At 42.6% G+C, this 23,251-nt stretch overlaps 1 protein-coding gene across 10 annotated transcripts in view; it reads right to left on the minus strand.

Moving 5' to 3' along the window:
* Positions 1-23,251, minus strand: part of camta1a (calmodulin binding transcription activator 1a) — a 269,527-nt gene that overhangs the window by 105,294 nt on the left and 140,982 nt on the right. For all 10 annotated transcript variants that reach the window (XM_067526780.1, XM_067526775.1, XM_067526770.1 and 7 more), the window contains one exon: positions 8,022-8,157. In XM_067526780.1, coding sequence (XP_067382881.1) covers positions 8,022-8,157 — 136 coding nt within the window. The remainder of the gene's footprint in view (positions 1-8,021; positions 8,158-23,251) is intronic.

Here is a 23,251-nt window from a genome sequence, read left to right on the forward strand (position 1 = left end):
AGAAAGATAGAGGTATCCAATGAGCAACACGCTAGAGAATAACAAATTCATCTCAGTACAAACGTCAATGCACAAATATTTTTGCAGATGAGGCAAAAACGATCCCGTGGAATTGCGGGGCCAGCTGTACTACTGCAATTCCGAGTATAGAGAAGATAATGTCACTGGGTGGTTCCTTCTCAAAGCCCTTGCCGCTCAGTATCCTAAACACTGGTGCTGCGGAAATTAAAAGAATCAAGTGAGATCATTCTGCCGAAGCCTTACAGCATCCAAAAAAAAAATAAATAAATAAAAAGAAACTTCTGCTGTCAACACAGGGGTCTGCCATCACTCGGACTGGCCTCATATTAACAGAGATCATGGAAGTAAGTGGATTTTTTTAAAGGAAAGAAGGAGATGAAAGTAAGAAACAGAAAAAAGAAAAAAGGGAACAAGATAAAAACAGATGGGGAGAAGTCACAGATTCAGAAAAAGAAATACCCTAAGGGATATCTAAGACATTTCAATTAATTCATATAACACATATTACAGGTTTTTTGGGAATAGAAAAACCACACTTTGATTCTGCTCAATACTGAGACCTTAAAGCCAACCCTTTGGTCCTGGCCTGTAGACAGAAATGCCCCAGAAATGTGTGCACCAGCCAATAGCTGGCAGTAGATCATTAAACAGAGATTTTGCAAGAGACTTGACATAAGGGAGGTGAGAGTAAAAGTAATGCTGAAACTACTTGCTTTCCTTTGAACTCCTGTGAATCAACTGAATTCAGCAATGGTTTGAGGTCAGGACCAGACTGGGCCTTTCAGTGGATAACACTGCACACTGTATCGCTTGGTGTTTTCTGAGCAGCATAAATCTCAGAAGAGTTTTCTGGCCTGGATCTAAGAAATGGTGGAAGGCATTAACATAAAACCCAGGCCGTGTGTTGCCCAGGGATCTGTGTTTCGCTCACGAGACCAAACAAAGGGAGAACTCGCACACTAAGAGCAAACACAGAGCCATGCAAAGACTACTCACTGCCTGCAGCGCTTTGTTTTCTTTACCCTTTATACAAACCATGTTGCCCCTAGTTTGCATATCTGGTGTAGGTTCTGATGTACTACTTACAAAGGGGTAACATATATAAATCACTGGAAAGATTTGGTGCTTTGCTGCACCAATATCATTGGGGATAACAAGAGGGAAGTAGAAACTATCCCTGCTTAGCTCAGAAGATTTTTGGGACAAATGTCTTGTAAGGAACAAAATGAAGTTGCTCCACTCCTCATTTTACTGTATTTTTTTTTTTACTAAAAAGGGTAAAAAAAAGAAGGCATGTGTACCTTCTACACAGTCCTCCATTTTTTACTGGACCCAGGGTAAGAGTTGTGAGCTACAGTGGGATTCTTTGATAAGGCCTAGTCTGTACAGTAAATGGAAGTATAGGTCCTCAAGGTTAGCAACAAATTAAAATATTTCTCGGTACATACATTTTCCAGAAGGCATTTCCTCCTCCCCTTCATTATAAAGAACAGGACCCCTGTAAGGATGCCTCAGTGTGACAGGACTGCAAGATGTGGCAACAAGTGGCAAATTAAATTACAAAAGCAGTCAATAATGCACAGCTTTTTGACAGGACTCTTACACATTAACTTCCAACAGCAACCTTTCCAAAATTAGCCCCTAAAATCTGGCTGCTGGATTGAAATGGTGATAGCGGGGTCAGCATAAAAGGCTGACTGAGGGCTTAACTGCTGCTGAGTGATTTGGCAATTGTAAGATGTCAGAGAGGAAAACTAATTACTGTGAGCTTAAAGGAAAATAGTGGGTAAAGCAGACGCTCCCAAAGCTGGGGGTAAGGCGGTCATGGGGGAAGGTTTTGTTTCAGTAGCTAATAGCAACATAACAACCCCTATTAAGCCATTATGCTTGGGAGAGGACCACTGCTTCAATCTACTCTGCTGAGTTTTACATACTATATATGCTTGTATATACAGTTCGTATCACATAACATAGATATCATACACGATGAAATGTAAGAATAAATGCTACAATTTCTACTAAAGGTCTAAAGAAATAATGTAAGCATGAAGGTTTTTATCGTGGGCAAAGTGTATGGTTTTTAAAACAACTGACTCTATGTGAGGGCACAAGTTTATGGTATGAGTAACCATTCTTTAAAATTCTGTAATACACAGAGATTGGACTTAACACTTCTACAATCAGGTAATTCATAAAGGAAGTTCTAGCTGTGTGAGCTCCAAGGCAAAGAAAAAAATATTGAATAACAGAGCAGGCTCCAGGAGTAGAGAGAAGACAATGGAAACTGAAATCGATTTACTGTCTTTATAGAGCAGCCAACTGACTGTTGTCTAACAGCAGCCTATGAGTTTGAATAAAAATGAGTAGCTGGAAAAACTTTTTTTGCTTTGGGCATTGCCTGTATCAGTAATCTGATCTTAATTTCACAGTTGACTTGAAGCAGGGGCAAAAGAGAAAGCATGCATGGTGTCACCTCCTCATATAGAGGTTTGTTAGAGGTTTGTTTAGTGCCCTCTTACATCTGGCCTTGCAATCTGGTGGTATCAGCTACTAGACCTGTAAATCAGTTATATAACCCCTATTAAAAACGCAAACAGCGACACAAACTAACTCCACTTCATCGATATGCAGCGAGTTTTATCATAACTTACCAATTCTATCCACAAAGGTGGCTAGGAAATTGTGTAAAGGTTTCCTATAGGAGAATCTCCATGAGACAAAAAAAATGAAAAGGCATCACGTGACCACAGATATAAATTTGTCTGGATGGAAAAAACACTTGATGTTTGATTCACTGCAAAAATAATTCCTAGACCATGTGTGGGAAGACGATCTAAATGTTGAAGGTCATGCGATATTGAAAGCTAACAAGTGTAGCATCTAGCGTGCATCTACCAGCATCCACTCCATTACAGCATTAGCAACTAATGTTTTGACATTTGTCTTCATTATTATCAATGAACAGAGGCGATTGAGCCACCAGCATGCTCCATTACCTTCCTTCATTGCACAGTTGCACAGTTGAAATCACACATTAGGGTGGATCCGACATGAAATGACGAGTTACAGGGGCTAAGGACGCATCAGATGATTATTTAGGTGGTGGAGGGGGAGCGCTTTGGATGAAGGGGATGGTGGGGTGGAACTGAGGCAGGAATGGGTGTTTGAGATTTGGTACAGAACTGTATTGGCATTAAAGTCTGGGGAGTGTGGGCAGGGCAGCAAAGCACAGCACACCTTGAGAAGAGAAGCTCATTTCAATCGGTATAATTAGCCTGTGGTAATGAAATAAGTCAGAGGCACTGCCACCTTTACTTAAGAAAAAATCGATCCACATTTGAGGGAGTTTCTTAAAGCTTAGGAACAATGGGGAGATAGGATAGAGGGGTAGGGGAGTGGGTGAGATGGGAGTTGAGCCCACATTAACAACTAATCTGTTAAGAAGAGGTGGTATCATTGAGGTATAAGCTTGACAAGAAGCAGTGCAAAGATGAGATGTTGATCAAAGCAGATGTGTTTGAGGTCTCTGCTATTTCCCAGAAAGAAGCCAGGGGATGCTAGAGTTATGCACACTATGAGAGCTAACGCCTGAATTAAGATGACATCACTCTGTGGGAGAAAAAAGCCAATCAAAACCTGGTGTAACCGAGGATCCTGAATGATAGACGGCCATTCGACAGCCTCATTAGATTGGTCACAAGGATCCCCATAGAAGTTTGGTCATGACTGTGAAGCGGATGAAAAACTTCAGTGTGGTAAGAGGAAGGCATAGTGAGATAATCACTGATGGACATCTCTCCTCAGGTGCCCCAAATGCATGCTGGTTGCTGGGGGTGCTGCTTGCTCATTTATCCAGCCGTCTGGCCAACTCACCTGGAGTGATGGGGGAGACGTCAGGAAGGCAGGCTGCTATTTCACGGCCTGTTAAGCGCTAATGCCGCAACATGCCCTGCGCTCCAATTTTAGGGAACAGGGAGCTTTACAGCCCAACTCAAGGTTCTGTCCATCTGGAGTGTGGACTTGGAGGGTAGTGGAGGGAGGAAGAGTGGGGGGAGAGAAGGGGCAGTAAGGAGAAAGTGAGGAGGGAGTAGAATAGGACAATGAAAGATCTAGCGAAACAATTAAAAGATGGAGAAATGGAAGGAGAAAAAAGACACACAACTAGCGCAAAAAGGTAGAGAAACAATAGAGCCTCGGTTTACACGGGCTGCTGAGCCAGCACTGTGGAACAGACAGGACAGCAGCAGCATGCACTGACATCTACTCCTGCCATGCTAGGCTGCCTCTCACAGGCCCCAGAAGGCCCCTCACTCCTGGACTCACAGCCTCTCCCTTGCCGGAGCCACTGAACATCACAAGCCTGAACCATTCACAACACTTGTCACTCTGTGCACTAAACCTGGCCCATGTAATAACTACACAACCTCTATTAAGCACTGGATGGCTGGGGAATCAGAGCAGTTACAGCAGAGCATGAGTGATGCAATGAATCTTCTGTAAAACAAGTGAGGTTATGCCTAATTCATGTCAACTCTTTGTGTTCTGCCCTGTGAAGGTATAAAATGAATTATATATTTAAATGGATCATTCTTTTTTTTCTTTTGAGTACAGCAGTAAGCAGAAATGATAGCTCTTTTCCTGCCCCGGGTCCTCACGGTTTCAATGAACAGAGGGCAAAGGCCAATTTATCTGTGTGTGCACAGTAAGCATAAGCGTGCATGATGGGTCGGGGATCGCATCATGAGCTGGTTACACGATTAATGGATCACATCTCTCTGGCCAACATAAGGTGTGAGGTGCTTAAAAAAACATGGCACAACTCTTCCAAGGCATTAAGATGTGTGTGTGTAAACTAACACACTGAAAAACACAACGTGGTCCAGAGCGTAAGTCTGCACAGGTGATATGTACATGATATACGGTATTTATATAAAGTGTGTGAAATAGAAGTTATGGTTGAGATTCTATGACCTCCCAAGTGGATTTGCAGTTATACATCAGTTTCTCCCTGTGTTCTCCGTTTCCATTAAAATCACCTTCACACCTCGCACCGGCCCGGTTGTTCACACAGTAATTAGATTCGGTAAATTAGACTGTTTACAACATCCAGGATCTCACAGACAAACTCACACGATGGAGACACTATGTTCCAAAATACTGCCAGCAGCTCAGTGACCAGCCATCACATTTTTATGCGTGTCTGTGGCTTAAGATGATTGTGCTTTAGCTCGCCCATACTGCACACTGTTTAATAATTCAGAATTACTGATAGCCATGTGACAGAGTACTGATTCAACAAAAAACATTAGTGTTCTTATCAAGTGAAGAAAACCTGTGTTGTTCCCGTTTCAGTCTGTCTAAACTTCAACCAGCCACCACCACCACCATGGTGCAGCAGTGCACGATTTGAAGTGCATCACTTGTCATCCCTTTCATCAGTCATGTCATGGCATGGGAAGCCACAGAGCATTTTAGTACTATATGCAGCATCTGAATCGGGAGTGAAGTCTTGAATTAAACAATCTTTTCAGATGTGTTTCTTTGCACATGATTCATTATCTGAGGAGCCAATCTCCTTATGTAGGACTAGTTAGGAAATGACTTTTTTTTATTATCTTTTTTATAAAGCTGGGACAGTTGGTCACAGAGGTGTGGATATTTTTATACCACAACAGCACAGTATGTTTCTCCTCGCACACTGTGACAGCTACAAGACCCCAGCAGAAAATGTACTATTACTGGACAAGAGAGTTACCAAAGATACAGTGGCTGGAACGTGCCAATTGAGGGAATGACTCTAAAGAAAAACTGCTGCTTTTCTGGAGCACTGACATGCACTGAGGCTGGAAAATAGGACAGTGTCAAACAGTACAGTGTTCTGTTAGGGGAAAGTGCCTCCACGTGCACTGATGTTGGTCTTGATTATACGTATGACAGATAAAGCAGAAATAAAAAGAAATGGGAACATTTAGAACTGACTTCATGCCTACTTTGTTAAAGAAGAGACAGCTAATGTACTGCATTGTACTATAGCATGCGCTAAAGTACTAGGTTTTTCTTTCATGGAGCTATACTGTTGCAGGACAGAACCAGAAGGCCAATCACAATACCATCTTTGTTTATTACTAGGATGAACATCCACAACAGTATGGGTAGAGCTGCAGCTTGTCAAACAGATGGACACCTAACACTGCTTGGTCTTTCAACCTAGAAGACCAGTAGCTGAATTCACTTCCAAATGCGAATGAAACTTGAAACAAAAAACTAATACTCAATACAAATACTATAATATACTATGTTTGAGATTTTGCCTGAGGTTTGAGTTTTTTTCTTTTTTAGTATTACATGCTTTCTTTCTTCACAAATGTTTCTGAATATACTATATTGTAATATGTTCTGTTCTGATTTTCAGTGCAAAATCTAACCTTTGGAAGTGCATGGGTGTATTGACTGATTTAACAGCAAAAAAGAAAATGGAGAAATAAACATTTTCAGTGTGATTCTGTGAGATACTGATCTTGTGTGTTGTGTTTGGTCAATGTATTCATGTACTTTACTCCAACAAGATCTCTAAAAGAAATCTAACCAAGACTACATCATTATAAAAGTAGAAATATTTGACTGAGAGCAGCAATATGATTCAAATAGCATTGCATAAACTATATGTAAGTTGGAAACTGTTTGTTTTTTTAAAGTATAGTTTATAAAGTGTTTCATCGTGCAAATGACCTGAGGCCTTTTGCTACCAGTGTTTGTTGTTGTGTTATTTGTTTTTGAATCATTTTTTACAAAAAAAGCACTTCGAATTGATGCGTAAGCAATATAACAAAACTGTAATGTCTTTCTGTATTGCTGCCGGTTCTTCCCTTTTTTGTAAGAAGCCAGACACCAAAGAGAAGAATTACTTCTGATTAAATAATTCACAGCCTGCACTTTAAGCATTACTGTACATAATCTGTATTGAAATGTTAATATAAATGTTTTAATGCAAGTAGGCTGAACAGACTTTCAGTGTAGCCAAAACTGCCTGAAACTTAAAAAATACTGTCCCAACGAATGGATGCACAGAGTCCCAACAGGTTATCAGACCACTGCAGGCCAGAGATGACACCGAGCTGGCGACGGTAAGGAAGAGGCCATTTTCTTGGAGTGACAAATATCTGGAGGAGTACAAACAGAGAGCAGAGCCCCTGTTGGGAAAATGCCTGAGCTTTGTCTTTGTCACACTGTGTGACACAGACTCACAGCACCACTCCCTGAGGTGTGTGGTTATGTGTACATGTGATTCGATTGTGTGCATTAGCTTTTGTGTTTATACACACGCACACGCACACACACTCACACAGAGATGGGACACCAAACTCTCCCACTCTGACTTTTTTACCCCTTTTATATTTCAGCTACTGTGCTTCTGCCATCAGTGCTTTTTGCTAAACAAAGAATGAGACCAAGACCACAGCACTACTGAAAGCAAAGGAAATGAAGGAGTCTGCAGCTGAGACCAGACTGGTCACATATATGGGACTGCTGATAAATCAGCCAGGATGCCAATACTGCATTGCCACCAGCTCAGGTCGAGCAAGATTGAGCCAGGGAGAGCGCCAAAGACAGATACAACTGGGCCTTTTATGGCAGCGGCTGCTATGGGGAGTGACTTGGTGGAAGGTGGAGGGATCGCTCGTTTCACAGTACTGCTTTGAGCTAGCAAGATTAATGTAGGCTCTCTGGAGCAAAGGCAACATCCAGAGCCTTAATAAGGTACAAACAATCGGTTCCACTCCACTAGCTTCCCAGGGAAAACTATTGTTGTGCCGCATTGTTTCTTATTGAGGCTCTTTAGAGACACAGGCCAACTGCAGCATGTGACTGTCTCCATTACCGGCAGGGGAGAACCACTGGTAGCCCTGTGTTTGTCTGTGTCAGGGTGAAGGTTGCCTCTCACACACCTGATACCCACCAACCACCGTACCCTAAATCCAAACTCTTGTCAGCCCACTCACCTCAACTCCCTGCACTTTCAGCTTCATGTGATCCTCCCGTGTGGTCTTCCCATCTTTCCTCTTCTTCCAGCAGTAGCCGTCCTTTCTGTACTTCACCTTCTTCCTGTTGTACAATATCATCGACCCATTCTGTGGCCTGGATCCGTGGAGACAGGACAGAGAGAGGGAGAGCAAGAGAGAGAAAGATAAGATGAGATGAGGAGAATTTTTAGGCAAAGCTAAAGCACAGCTCAGGGACTCATTTTAGAGATGTACAAAGAGGCCCGACACGAGTCTGCGCCAGGCAGAAAATGCACAAGTGACTTAGATGACAAGACTTCTTTATGGTATTTTTCGGCATTGGTATGCACAGTTTGACAATGAACAAAGCACCCTTCAGCATACATTTCTCCGAATGAGAAGTGTGTGTGTGCTCCCAGCAGTTAAACTGACACTCCTTTTCACGGAGTAAATTACATGAAGGCCAGTGTAGCATGGGTGCTTGTGTGTATCTGTGTGTGTGTCTGTGTGTGTGGAGTTTCTTCCTTATCTTTCATTCATCCAACTTAAATAAGTTGCGGTGTTGGAAGTCCCTAAGGAGGGAAGAGAAGATCCCCCCTCACACTTCATTTATAATTCATCACCAGTTCCCCAATTCACCAGTTTACCACTTCCCTCCATTAGACCACAGCCTGTAGGCTCTTAATGATATAATGTAACTATTTGATAATAATCTGTCTTTCCACTTCGATTTGTTACAGAGGCCTTCGGTGCCCAGCGATGAACATTAACAGAACGTGCTGCATAAAACATTTATGAATTACTTAACAATTAGAGAGCACTTGATCATGTCTGTTGTGTATTTGTATTTGTGTGTAGTACTTTGTGACTATATATCATCAGTATAAATCCATATATGTGTCATTGCTACCCATAAGTTTCCTATCCACTCCTGCATTTCTTTAACACACACACACACAACACATTATGCACAGCTGCTATGATTTGGAGCTCTCCCAAATGAGAACAGGTTTTCCTCAGTGTTTGGTGCCTCACAGTGAATGAGTGGGAAATCCGCCTGCTCAAGTTGCTGAGGAGGCAGTGTAACTGTTGAAGGGGGCTTAACCAGTGAGCTGGCAAGCCTTGTTAGCCTTGTGCTCACTGCTTACATGCATAGGCACAACACGCACACACATATACGCGCACACACCTAGAAGACTATCAAAGCAGGAAAAACTCTTATTAAAGCAAACAAAAGCTGGGTGGATTTGGGTCTTGTGTTACAATATTCAAAGTGAGTAAACCTAACGCTTGTTTTACATAGTTCTGTTGTTTATTGTAACTTTATTATGAAGGTTTATTTATAACGCTGCTGCATGCATCATTTTGCAGGGCTGCCTTTGGGGGCCAGGGTGCGTGTTTATCTTAGTATCATTCATCAATCATTTTCTCAGCCAGAATCTCAGGGGCCAGTGTAGAGAGAGGAGAGGGTGGAGGTGGGGTCCCTGCAGTCCCCCCTCTGTGGCCCCTGACAGCACCTTCTAATGAAAGACGCCACTCACACACTGATGTGCTCTCTCATTGCTCATCTCCCTTCTTCCCTTTCCTCCTCCCTTCCTCTCTTTTCTTGCCATCAGTCAAATCAAGTTGTGCACCAGGGAATGCCTTTGTCTCCTCTCTAGATTCAGCTCCTCTTCTGCCTTCTCGTTCCCTCTTGTTTCATCTGTCTCTAGATCCCTCACCTCCACTTTCCCACACCTCCCACGTTGCTGCCATCTTCTCCTCACTCACTCACTACACTCTCTTGTTTCCCACTCAGCATACTTTGCAGAAAGCAACTGTTAAACAGACATTTTTATTGGTCAGATTGAGAAGTGGAACTGCTTAACGGCTGTATGGAATAAACACAAAGTAGAAATTGTTTTCTACTTTACAATAATGGTAATGTCACCAATCGTGGAAGTATGACCTGAAGTGGCACCCATGAACTGAGAAGTTTGCAGACTGTTACAATCTCAACTTTTACTTCTACACATTTGCACCCAAAATGTCACTTGAAGGACACTGATTTGACATGCCTACATCAGCAACTTGTATCAATCAAACAGCGGAATGTCGGTCTCTGAGTGTGATCCTATTATTTGTTTCAATATCATTCTGGGTTTTGTCCTTCAAAAGGCACAAGGATTGTGCGCTTCTTAAAATGTAGCCCTGCGTGAGACAAAAAGATGGGCGCGGATGAGATAAGGCAGAAAATCAAATGACACAGGGCTATCTGATCTCCTCCAGAGCACTGGAAATTGGGGTGAGGCTTCGGTGTCAGAGGCTCCACGCCGTATTTATCGGCTCGGCGCAAAAAACGTATTCGCTCAGCTATTTTTGAGGCACTGTTAGGTAGATGCTATTTTCAATTCAAGGCACTTTGGACCCAGAGGAGGGAGCCTAGGCACCTATTTTGGAGTAGGTTTGAGGCCGAGGCCGAAAATGCATGCAACATAATGTTTCTTCTTTCCCTCCTGCTCCCTCTCTTGTTTCCACTCATCTCTTACCGCTGTATACTTAGGCGGTTCAATTAATCTTATCAAAATTATACATATTTATACATGAGGGGAAAAAGCTAACTGCTCTGTTATCAAAGAAGCGTGACAGGAGGTGCACTGTCTCAGATGCCTAAATGTGGCAGATTAATATGGAAATACAGGCCTCTGACAAAGTGCACACAAACTCCACAGCTGCCTCTCTTCTGTTTGGAGTTTGCAGCGATAATAAGCTTTACCCTCAGGGTGGTGTTAGGCCTTGTCCAGTCCTTTAGGAATTGTTCATTTACCTAGGTAATGGCATTTGCTCAATCAGATTTGTTCATTTGGAAAAGTCAGGGGAGGGTGGGGTTTATGAGGCTGGTGACATGTTTTGCATGAGTAACAAAGCAAAAGCAGGGGGAGCCTTAGCCCACTCACAGGATCAGTGTCACCGTCCAAAGACCTGTTACCACTAACAGAGGAAGGAGGGAGAAGCTACAACAGACAACCAGAGAGAAACAAATCAGTGTGAGTTTCAGGAAATGGTCTGACCTCACCTAAATGCGGTTGTCTCACGGCTAAAACGTTGCGGGTTCGCGTCCCTGCCTGATCGTGGCCTCATTGGGTGAAGTTTGCATGTTCTCCCTGTGCTTGCATGGGTTTCCTCAGGAACTCTGGTTTCCTCCCACATTAAAAAAGCAATGCATGTTAGGTTAACTGGTGACTCTAAGTGTGCGTCTGATTGTCTGTCTGTGTATGTCTCTCTGTGTTGGCTCTGAGATAGACCTGCGACCTGTCCAGGATGTACCCCACCTCTCCCCCTGTGAAAGCTGTCCCGCCATGACCGTGAGCACAATTAGCGGTCAGAGAAAATAACCAAACTTTATATTTATGTATAACCCAAATAGGCTTAGTGTGTAAGTGCCTACAATTTGTGGTGAATATCAGCATTACATTGAACTACAAAAAAGTCACATATTACATTACATTACATTAAATAATCTATTATAATATAACTATAATGTATTATCGGACTAAAAGCTACTCAACTGTATAAAGTGTACTTAAAATATGAAATATTTTGTCTTAGTGAACTGGTGTATTAACCAATTTGCTCCATTCCCCATGATGCACTGGGTTTGATTAATATCATACATGTTGTTTTTCTCCCCAGAAAGCCCCACTGGTGGTGTAGCCAGAAGGAGAGAGGAGAAGAAATCAGAGGAGAGGAGAGGAGGGCCGGGGGGCTTTGAAGATCGGAGGGTGAGCTGGTTGGGGCCTGAAGTGGCTCAGGAGGAAGGCGCCACCTGCTGTTCTCAATTACCCATCAGAGCCTTCAGCCATCAGACCCCTCCCCTCACTGTGTCAACAAACAAACTCACACCAACAACTCATCCAACCACACACCTATAGTTGTGTCACAAACCCCCAGCCAATTAGGTATAAATAGGACAAATATGCCCCTGAGCACAAATGTACACACACCTGCCAAGTATTTGATGACCCCGCTGCTCCACGTAAGGATAACATTAATTGCAAGAAGTGTGACAGAACAACAATAACACACCGATGCTGGTCATTACTAGTTCTTTCATGCATGGAACACACACACACACACACACACACACACACATCTGAGGCTGTCACCACAAAGCAGGAGTGTTTTCACATGTAATGTAATTATACATCAAGCAATGGTGCTCTATTAGAAGGCACATCATCTCTGAGCTTGGTGTGTGAGCATAAAGGCGCCGGCTCTGCCTTAGGAGCTTCTATCTGGACGCATCACATGCAATTGATGACTCGCAGATAAGTCACTTCTTTCAGCCCTGCCAAAGAATGCATCAGGAAGTGGAGCGTTCGCTAAAAGTACTTTAAATGTAAATCTGCCACGGTTTCAGGATTGAGATTCATCGTATGCACTGCTCTAAACCCCTCCAACGCCCCCACTAGTGTTTGTATGTCAAGACGCCGCAGGTCGCCTGCCTCTTTGACTGCTAATAAGGCTTCAGCAGGTCGCTGCGATGCCCACAGCTCCTACTACTTTAGTCTGGAATACCCTTTGCCCTTGACCAGGAATGCTTAATTATATGTGCTAATCAAGGGGGTAAGGGGTATTGTGGTGGGTCAGTCAGCTGGAAGTTATGCAACACCGGGAAGTTCAGCCACATTACTCCTTGTCTTTCATCTCTCCATTGGCTCCCTGTTCATCTTAGGTTATATTTTAAGATTGTACTGATTACTTATACAGCACTGCATGGTTTAGTGCCATCCTGTATTTCTCCTTATAATTCCATATGTGCCATTACGAAACTTAAGATCATCAGACAGTGGATTGTTGTCTGTTCCAAGTTCCCGGTTAAAAACCAAGGTGGATAGAGCATTTTCCATCATGGCTCCAAACTGTGGAATGTCCTGCCTTTCCTGAGATGTGAGATCCTTGTTTTAGTATAAATAGTATATTCTATCTATATTTCTATCTATATTTTACTTAGTGCTTTTCTTTGATTTTATATTTAATCTGATTTTATGTATGTATTTGTTTATTTATTTATATTTATTTTCCTTTTTAATGTACTGCACTTTGTACTTTGTTTGATCAGCTATTATAAAGCGATTATTATTATTATTTTAAATCCTCTTGCATCATCTGTCTGTCTCCCTAACATCTTAATCTTTTTTTTTTCCCCTCAAGTCATGTTAAGCTTTAAACAGTAGTAAAGATAATTAAGAAAAAAAAGCAATTGACAGGAATTTGATTGAGGTGAAACATGTTAGGTTTGCCAGACTGTACAGATGGAGCACAATGTTTGTTTACCCAGTGTGTTCAACTAAATAGCTGGGCCCCTGGAGTTGTAATTCAGCATAGCAAGACAGATCATGTGCCTCCCTTCTTTTTCTCTATCTATACTACAGGAGAATGCCACAGAACTCAGGCCCCAGCCCACTGCCTTTCAGCACAAAACAGATGTTCCCCCTGCACTTATCTCAATGAAAAAATCACAGACAATTTACAAAGAATATAAATTACGGTTGCAGCTACACATCAGTGTCTCTGTCCCTATAAGACCTTGTAAAGAGGATAAGGGTGAATTGGTGTGGGAGGGTGAGTGGATTGTTTGCGGACAACATAAGGTGGATGGAAGCAGTAGGGGAGGAGGGTGGTGTTGCTCTTATCTGGTCCACAGCAGCCCGGCAGAATGAGAGGGAGGCTGGTGACTGGCAGTGATGCTGCGCTGATAATGTTAAGCCGGTTTCATGCACATTTCAGGGAGGCTGCCATCACTACTTAGACTTAAAGCTCTCAGCTCCTGCCAGTGGATGAGGTTGGGACATTATTTACAAACAGCCATATCATACACTGGTTTCACTGTTCCATTCTCTGTGTCAACACACACACACACACACACACACACGCACACACACACACACACACACACACACACACACACACACACACAGCAGTAAGGGCTAATGTGCAGCTTTGATGTACAGCTTAGGTGACACAGAATTTGAATTTGAGTGCTTGTAAGGTTTTGGCTGTCAAGACATTTCCTATTCATTTGAAATACACACTGTCCTTCTATGGGAGTGCGCATAAAATACATTTAACTCAGTTGAAATGCTGATGACTTTCAACTTCTTCCTCAAAAGGCTTCATATTTGTGCTGAATGCTTTTTTTTCCTATATATATATATATATAAATATATTCTTACTTACAAATACAAATACAGATACATGATTCACACCTCAAATCCTCTCCGCTAATCTTCACAAATCATCCATGTTGTGTCCCAGTGCGTTTAAATAAAGGTAGCATCAGAATGAAGCTTCGTGATAGTTTGGCACCTGCTGACAACGACAAGCTGTGTGCATCGTGCATGTGTAGACTTAAGTCCTGAAGCGCTGCCTTATTATGACACTTTGTAAAGAATATGCTTTTGTACTTTCAATAATGCATGAGCCACAGGCAAATGCATGCAGCCTTATTTTATGTCATGGGGTACAATTGCTGTTATAGCAGCTGAAATTCTCCCATGGTAAGAAAATACTAATGCAATTAAATGTAAGTGGAACTATACAGCAAGAAAAGGTCAGTGACAACAACCTTACTTTTTTTAAATGGGAAGCAAGGGAAGACCAAGTTAATGATATGTATATTCAAGAGCCCAACTCAAAGCAGAAGACCAAAAATATTTATTTCCCTTTGCTGTCGGTTTTTACTAATGCTACATGGACCCAAGTTACTGACAGTCCGTAAGATAAGGGTGGAATAGCCAGTACTGGAAATAAGATTGTTTGAAGGAAGATAAATAAAGCACAGAGGATTGGAACCTAGATTATACATCTTATATGAATTTTAATCTTTATATGAATGTGTACATTATTGTTCCTTTAAGGTAAAAAATATATTTTTTTTTAAGTTCAAAGCTGTCCTACATGAGGTAGAAATGAGAAAAAGAGTTTAAACTTCTTTTTTTCTCCAGGGAGAGGACAGAGACAGGTCAGGGCAAGGATGTGTTCTTCCCCCCTTCGTGCCTCATGCCAGACCGAGCTTATGGATCACCTGAACATGGCCTTCCTTGTCCCTCCTCCAGAGCAGTGCCACAACAGTGCCACTAACCTTCCACTATTGATCCCCAAATGACAGAGCACAGCTAAGGCCAGCTATTAAACAACTTATGATTAATTCACAAATCCTGCCTCATCCACAAAAAAGTAAGAGAACAAAGCACAGACAGTTGGAACAACTGAATAGAGAAATGTCTAAAGAGCTATTGAGGTCAAACAAAAGTCCACCTTTTGAAGTGTGGCAGAACTACTGTACAGAGATCGAAGTGCTACTTTACAAGCTGACCAAGCTATAAAGCACATCTCAGAGTACTCTCAAAACGTGTCAGCACAGTGATGAAGAGGGTTGGGGTTGAATAGAATTAAAAGAAGTGATAAAAATAAAAGGTAAGGAAATAGAGAGAGACAGACAGGGAAACAGAGATTTAAAAAAAAAGAAGTCATTCTTTCTCTCCTTTCTCCCATTCTTTGTCCTATTTTAGTCATGAGGACAGACCAGTGTGTGTGAGAGGTTGAAATTGAGCTGTAACTCTATCTGTTTGCTGGAGCGAATCAGAAAGTCTATCTCACCTTTCACCTGGGAATCACAGCTTTCTCTGTGCCCTGTCTGGTCACCATACCAACCACCAGCAGGCATCATGGGATTAATTGGAGCCCAGGGCTCAGCAGCAGCTCAAGCAGAGATAGAAAGTGAAGGGGAGGACAAACATCAGCCATGGTCAAGTGATGGTGGCCATGCAGATCGAATTGAATTTCAGGCATTTCTTGCATTGCGGCGCTGATACGGTCTTAAGGTAACAGTAAACATACTGGAGACCAAGCCACCTCCACAGTAATGCTTGGATTGGATTCCAAGATGAAGTTCAGTGTATAGCACTGGCTTTCTTCTCTGATCCCTGTGTGTGGTGTGGGGATTTTACACAAACACTGACACACTGTGATTCGCCTCCACAAACACAACCTGTGCCAGAATGTTATGAGTATACAGAAGATCAACAGAGGGGAACCTACTGTTTCGTGCGTGGACTTGATGTGAGATAAAAGGGTAAATGACAGGTGTGAATGAGTAAATACAGAGCTGTACAAAAGCCGTGAAAAAACAAAACAAAGGAACAAAACAGACATGAATTTAAATGCTAATATTAGATGATTAAGAACTACTGTTGATTAAAGAACATAGGAGCATAAAACGTCCACAAGAAACAAATAACATACTGTATTGTAATGAGACGTGTAATGAATGTGTGCAACTCCATCCACGTGGAGAGCGTTTAGGCGCAGTGAGTCTACTGTACTTTGGTAAAGATAGACAAACATGATGGTTTGCTCGTTAACAATTAAAAGTTGGCTGTGCTGTTTGCGAAGATGCTGTGGATGCAGATGGTTAATATGTTGAAAATTGACCAGAAATCAGTTCCAGTTACTATGGCAATGGATGCTTAATACACGGATAATCCTCATTAAAAACTGCTGTCAATGAAGCTTAGCTGATTTTGTATATCACAGTATGTGAGTGCAGAATATGGCTTGAATAGTTTGCATCAGGTCTATAAGTCAAAATAAATGTCAAATTTATGATATTAATCGGTTGTGTTTGTTATGTTATAATGTTATTAAAATGAATGGTATGCTGATACCATGATGGTGGCAAACAGAAAAAAGCATATGGGGAGATCAGCTAACAGGAGGGATGAGACAGAGATGATGTGTGTAGAGCATGATGTTATGAGTGACAGCATTAGTCAAGTTGTCCCACGGCCCTTGACACACTCTCATACTCTATTTCTCTTGGTATTTTTGTATATAATGAACTTTAACCTTGGCCCCTGGCCCATGTCTGGGATCACCCTACTCTGTCTCTGATGCATCAGCTAGGGCCAGGACCTCACACACATATACAAACACACAGTGCACAACAGGTGAATCATAGGATAAGTCAACTGCGCTTCTCCTTGTTATACACCAACACTGAGGGGCTTTACCCGTACAATGAAGATGATAGACTGTGTGTGTGCATCCCACTATGTTTATCTACCCTCGTCCAGCTACAGACTCCCAAAGCCCTCTGCATGTGCATACACACACACACACATCTAAATACACTCATAAAGTAGTCAGCAAGGCACACCTCTAATCACGGCCACCTCTGCCTTCTCATTTTCCAAGTTCAGTGGCCCATGGAGCTCCCACACACTAAATCACATCAACACTCTCTCCTCCATAAATGATCCACACACAAATATTCTGTCTCTCTTTTCTTCCTTTCCCCCCTTCTTTTTTTCACAAACACATACTCCTGCACAAGGCAAACTCAAGCAAGGCTGGTGTGACAGTAGGCATGGCGTAATAAAACCCACACAACTTGGAGTAGACTAAACACAGATGCAGGGAGCATCAAGCCATACCTTCCAGAGGCGGAAGAGGTGTAACCCTCCTATTCCAAAACCATAAAACGTTTATCCTCAGTCTGGTACAGAGCATGACTTTTACACACTTCCTGCAGCAGCATTTCCAAACGCAAGTCTGTCACACCAGCCTAGCTGATTGACTATTTCCCCCATATTTGACACACCAGTGGGTCTGCTCATCAGTCACCTCAGCAAGCAGGCAGTGAGAACCGGGGGGAGTCAAGGCAACAGCCACAGCATGGCAAAGAGTTTGCCTCTAACTCTATACTGCATATAGGGCCCAGCAAAGGAAAATCTGCTTTAGAATAAATTCTATTTTATTCATCAATGTCGTGCATACTTGAGTGCTTTAGAATTCATTTGTTTTCATATTTCTTTAAAATGTCAAATTCAATGGATTCAATGGATTCTTTGAACACGTGAAGTGGAAGGGGAAACAAGGCTGAGGCACTGCTGTCATCCCAGGACCATGTTGGGAATGTGAAGAATGTTATAAAAGCCTAAACATGGTAAACATTCCTATTGTATATCTGATGTTGGAGTCTGGTCCTCATACTCCTGCATCTTTGCATGTGACAGCCTTTAGGATTTAGCAAGTGTTGATCTTAGCTGGAACCCAGGATGTGAAGTGCAGTTACTATAGGGAAATATCTATGTGCATTAGTGAATGTATTTCTCTGGAAACTTAGTTAGAACTGATAAAAAGCATGAGTGTGAGAGAAAGTGGCATTTATACTTTTAGAGAAACTTATGATCCCCCACCCACTCACCCCCAAACACAAAAACATGGAATGCTGCTCCTGTTAGAGTCCCACTGTCCTGCCATACAAACGTTTTGGAGGGCACTGGGACATGGATCTGGTCAGCGTTGGCATATTGATGAACTACTTCTGGAAGCAATCATGCAAATTGACATTATCCCTTGACATTTGGCCACACACTCCACGTATTATCAGTGTAGGATGTCTTGTCTGTGTTGAGTTTTTAAGTGTGCCTGTATGCTTTTGTGTGTGTGTGTGTGTGTGTGTGTTTGCGTGTCAGTGTGTGTGTGTGCGTTTGTGTGTGTGTGTTTGTGTGTCAGTTCATATGTATGCATGTGTGTGTGAGTGTGTGCATGTGGAATTAAGTACCTTTCCCTGACATTTAGCCTTTCTGTCCACAAGAAGCATCGTCCAAATGCCAATCCTGAATCCTGCAAGACATTACTTGTGTGTGTGTGTTTGTTTGTGTATATCTATCTACTGTATATGTGTCGGTTTTTGTCCAACCGTTTCAGAATTGGAATACACAGTTATTAAGGGGGGAGGCCTGTCACTCATATGTCTCCAGAGGGTGAGGAGACTAGACACCATACAGGAAAGAAGGAGACGGAAAGGCAGACAGAGGGGAGAAACTGAGAGATGCACAACTAATGAAGGAAAGGAAGGGAGTGGTTAAAGTGTCAAGGCACCCATTGTATTTCTGGGTAGGAGCAGTAAAGACGAGCCAGTAGCCTTTGCAACTTTAAGATTGCCATTAAACTCTCGCCTTACCCATGTTTATGGTTGGCTTTGTGTGTCAGAGGAGAAGGGGATCGTAAAGTGAGGCTTTGTCTGTCTGCCATCGATTTATTCCCTTCGTTAGGGTGATGACACTGCCTGCTTATGATGTCCTAGCACAGAGTGTAATTACAGTGCACTTCTGTCTTTATTGATGTCACTTTGTTAGTTTAATTACGCTATATTGGGTTTTGGAGTCACGGCAAGAGCAAAGCTATGATGTAGGGCAAAAATCATCAATGGAACATCCTCTTTTGAAGATGTCGGGGGCAGAGAGTTGGGAGATAATTATTTCATAGACAGGCATCTAAAATAGACCCTTTGCATTTCAACATCTACAAAGGCAAAGAGAAGGTAATCTGAAATTTAATGACTATTCCATCTGTGTTATGACTAAAGTCAGAGAGAGGAGGTAGTGAATGTGACGAGGGCCTTAATGGAAATGAAACACCTGGGTTCAACCTTGAGAGCGACTGTTTACACGCCCAGTCCCCAGGTGCTAGAGTTGACTGGGTCAAACTGCATGAGAACCATTGGTGTGTGTATGTGTGTGTGTGTGTGAGAGAGAGAAAAAGTGCATCAGTATATGAACAAAACTGTGTGTGTATATGCAGTGTATTTATGATGGCATAAGACCCAGGGGAAGGCAGTGCCATTTGAAGGTGACCCTTGAGTGGAATAGGAGGAGGGAGAGGCCACCTGCTTGCTGGAGGTGGCGAAATGAGGGTGACAGCCATCCACCTGTCTGAGAACACTCTCATTCCAGACCCCATCTGCCCACCCCTTTGGGATATCTGCTCCCCAAGGCACCCTGTGACCGTCGCTGTCGTCCACTTGACCTGGCCTGGTGTCCACTGTTCCTATAGCCTGCTGAAACAGCCACAGCCCACCTCTGACCAGAGGCCATTCTGGGGCACTATAACAGAGTACAATAGCGGGGGCTCTGCGGCAGATGTTTGCACTTTTAAAAGTGATACAGGCCCCCAGGACTCATATGTCAAACTGTTCTATACTGTAAGTCTCTGGCTTTGCTAAGTCATCATAGATAGCCAAGAGAGAATGCCTTTTCCTGCTCCCTTTTTTCTCATCTCCAATGTTCTTCAAACTGAAAACTCATCATGGTGTTCTCTAGCACAGATAATCACTGGCCAACAACAGAACAATCTGGCAACTCAAACAATGGTCATATATAGTACACTTTCTTTTTGTCACTTCTTTCCTTCTCTCTCTCTTTCTCTCTCTCTCTCTCTCTCTCCCCCCTTCTGTGCATGCAGCTGTCTGTGTTTCTTGCCATTGCAGTGTGGAGAACACACAGAATTACACTCTCTTGCCAACCAATTCACCCTGTGGTTAGATCTCTTTTTTTGAGCCTGTCTATCTGACTGAGAGACTTCTCTGTTTCCCATGGCTGCTGACCTGTGGCCTAGACCTAGGGCTGTGTTTGTTCTTTCTCTATAGGCTTCAACCACATAACTGAGTAGGGTCTGTGTGGAAAAGACCCACCAGACTTCTGACATGTCTTCTGATCTCCCACAGGCCTCCAGGGTTGACAGGCATACTGTACTCTACCCCTCTGCAGAGGAAATCTTGCTTTGCTTCAGAAGGGTGGCAAAATAAATTGACACTGAGAAAGAGGCAGAGAGTGTGATGAAGGGATGGATGGAAAGAGCAAAAAGAAGGGCATTTGAGTGGAGAGGGCACTGTAGAAACAATGAACATTTAGATAAAAAAAGATTCAGGTCTTTGCTCTTGTCTCAAAGAAAAATACTGACTTGCCAGAAATTGTGTTCCCACAGTAAGGCCAATCTAATGTAGGGAAGCTTGCAAAGTATTGTAATTAAGGCAAGTTGGGGCTGAGAGTAGCATCTAGGAGCTAGATTCCTGTCTTCTAAGGCTATAAGAGCACTCGTGTTCTGCACGATTGCCTGTTGATTCACAGTGTATTGGTGTTACCCGACTGCCTCCCTGGAATAAGACACAAAGATATCTCTACTTATTCATGGCGGACGACACAAGGAGAAGCTGATTAACTGCTCTGCTGCTCCTGCAGGTGAGAGTGTGGGGGTCCCTTCTAGCAAAGCATTTCTCAGTTGTAAGGAGTTGAGAAAAACATGACAGAGCTTCACAAGATACAGCCAAGATGCTAAGATCAGCCAGAAAACATGTCTTGAAAAAAGAATGGAAGATGAGATTAGGTGAGATGCAACATAAGTGGGAAAACAAATGGAAGAAAGAACAGTGTTGCTGTAATAAGTACAAGAAAAGGTCACATCTGGTAGAATAAATTAACTCGAGTATTTACATTTTGTGAGCTGGCAGTTAGGCAAAGGAGGGTGAGGGTAGTAATGAATAAAGCACTTGAGAAAGTGTAGAGACCAACAGAGAGCACAAGTTACCACTGCTCTGGGCTGTGATTTGATGCATAAAGTGTAAATGCACCAGTGGTACCTGCTTCTAGCTATAAAACATGCGTAATACAGGCCTCAATATTGATAGTTACACAAAGTTAAGCTACCACACATGCACACGCAGAAATTAGACATGCACACTGAACACAGTCTTCATACAAGACCACATCTGCAGGTTATAGCAACCCATTCATGTGGAGCAATTTAAAGTTCAACTAACTGGGATTAAATTTCTTGGGATTTCTACATCTACCGTTGTTATCTGCACTCTTCCACTCTGTGCAACACCAGACTGGGAAACTGAGTCTTTACCCTTCGAGGTGTTATTACATGCACAGAAAAACCCTTACGATATCAAAGATGATTTTTGTTTTTGTTGACAGGAGTGAACATTCTGATCAAGGTTCATTAGGAAAACTGAGGCAGCAGCATATACTGTGTTGTTTCTATTACCATACATCTGCAGATCTACACTTATGATTAAAAAAAGATAAACAAACTACTCATAAATCTTCGCTTATCAGAAGCTAAACTGTCTCCCACAACAATAGAATTAGTGTGTGCTTTGGCCAAAGGCAAGAGACAGTAATAGATAGTAATAGGGTTTACTACAGGAAGGCAGGCAGGCACAGACAGGGAAAGACACACTGATAGACACAGATAGAAAAAAAACTGAGAGAAATGGGGGGAATGTGTAAATAAAGAGCAGTGGGAGATAAAGAAAAATGGTTAGAGGAGAAAAATTAAGCCTGAGCGAGAGAAAAGGAAGGTATTGAGGGGCTGGAAGGAGGAGGACAACCACAGCGAGAGGGAAGGTTGGTCTCATTACTATTAGACCTTCTCTCTCCCTCCAGGCTCAGGTGACCCCAGCTCTCCAGCCCTCTGCCTTACACACCACTAATCATTTGGTTTTAATCACCAGGATATTCTCCCCCTTTGCACCTTCCCCACCTCTCTGCCCCTCTCTTCGTGCCCTACTGTGCGCCCTAGCCTTTGCCAAGGTCCAGCTAATTTTATTCTAATTGGCTGTAGCCTGGGCTAGGACCGATCTGCTTCATTGTCCTCATGCAGTCGTCCATCCCGTCTCTGTACTATTCCCATACTTTCTGGTCCTTGCCTGTCTCCCTTTGTCTAGCTACCTTCACATCATGACGCCTTTGCTTGTTTCTTAATCACTTCACTGCCTACCCTCTCCTCCCTATCTCTCGTTTACCTCTTATTCTTCCTTTTCCCCATATTCCATCTGCCTTTCATGCCATTCATTGACATCACAGTTGTGCGAGGGTTTTTCTAATTTCTGTTCTCCCTCTCCTGTTGACCTTACATTCCACCAGACAAAACAAAATGCCTTGATGTTGTCTGCCAACAAAAAGCTTCGCGGGACTGCCTTGATCCACACACAATGGCATGAAAAAGAAATAGTGAGCTGTTCAATTAGGTAAACCTTATGCCTGAAGTCTGACGTTCTCCGCTTTTTATATAGAAACGAGAAGACACAGACTGTGCGTCAAGTGACAGTGAAAAAAATTGTGCGCTTTATGAAGAACAAAGGGTGATAGGATGCCTACTGGCCAAAAAGCACAGAGAATCAGAACAAAACAGACAGTCCAGGGAGCTACCTGTCTTTCTCATAGGCTAGTGGGAGAATGCAGACATTGCTAAATTACAGCAAAAAACATAACCTTGCTACAACTGGAAGTGTCCTATTTTACTTCACGTCAAGCGCATGAACATGCAATAGCTTACCACAATTGACAGATTTTTGTACATAGATGACTGAGGGTTGATCTTAGTCATGTTCTTTT

Source organism: Channa argus, chromosome 13 (genome assembly GCF_033026475.1).
Source record: "Channa argus isolate prfri chromosome 13, Channa argus male v1.0, whole genome shotgun sequence".
NCBI classification, from domain to species: Eukaryota; Metazoa; Chordata; class Actinopteri; order Anabantiformes; family Channidae; genus Channa; species Channa argus.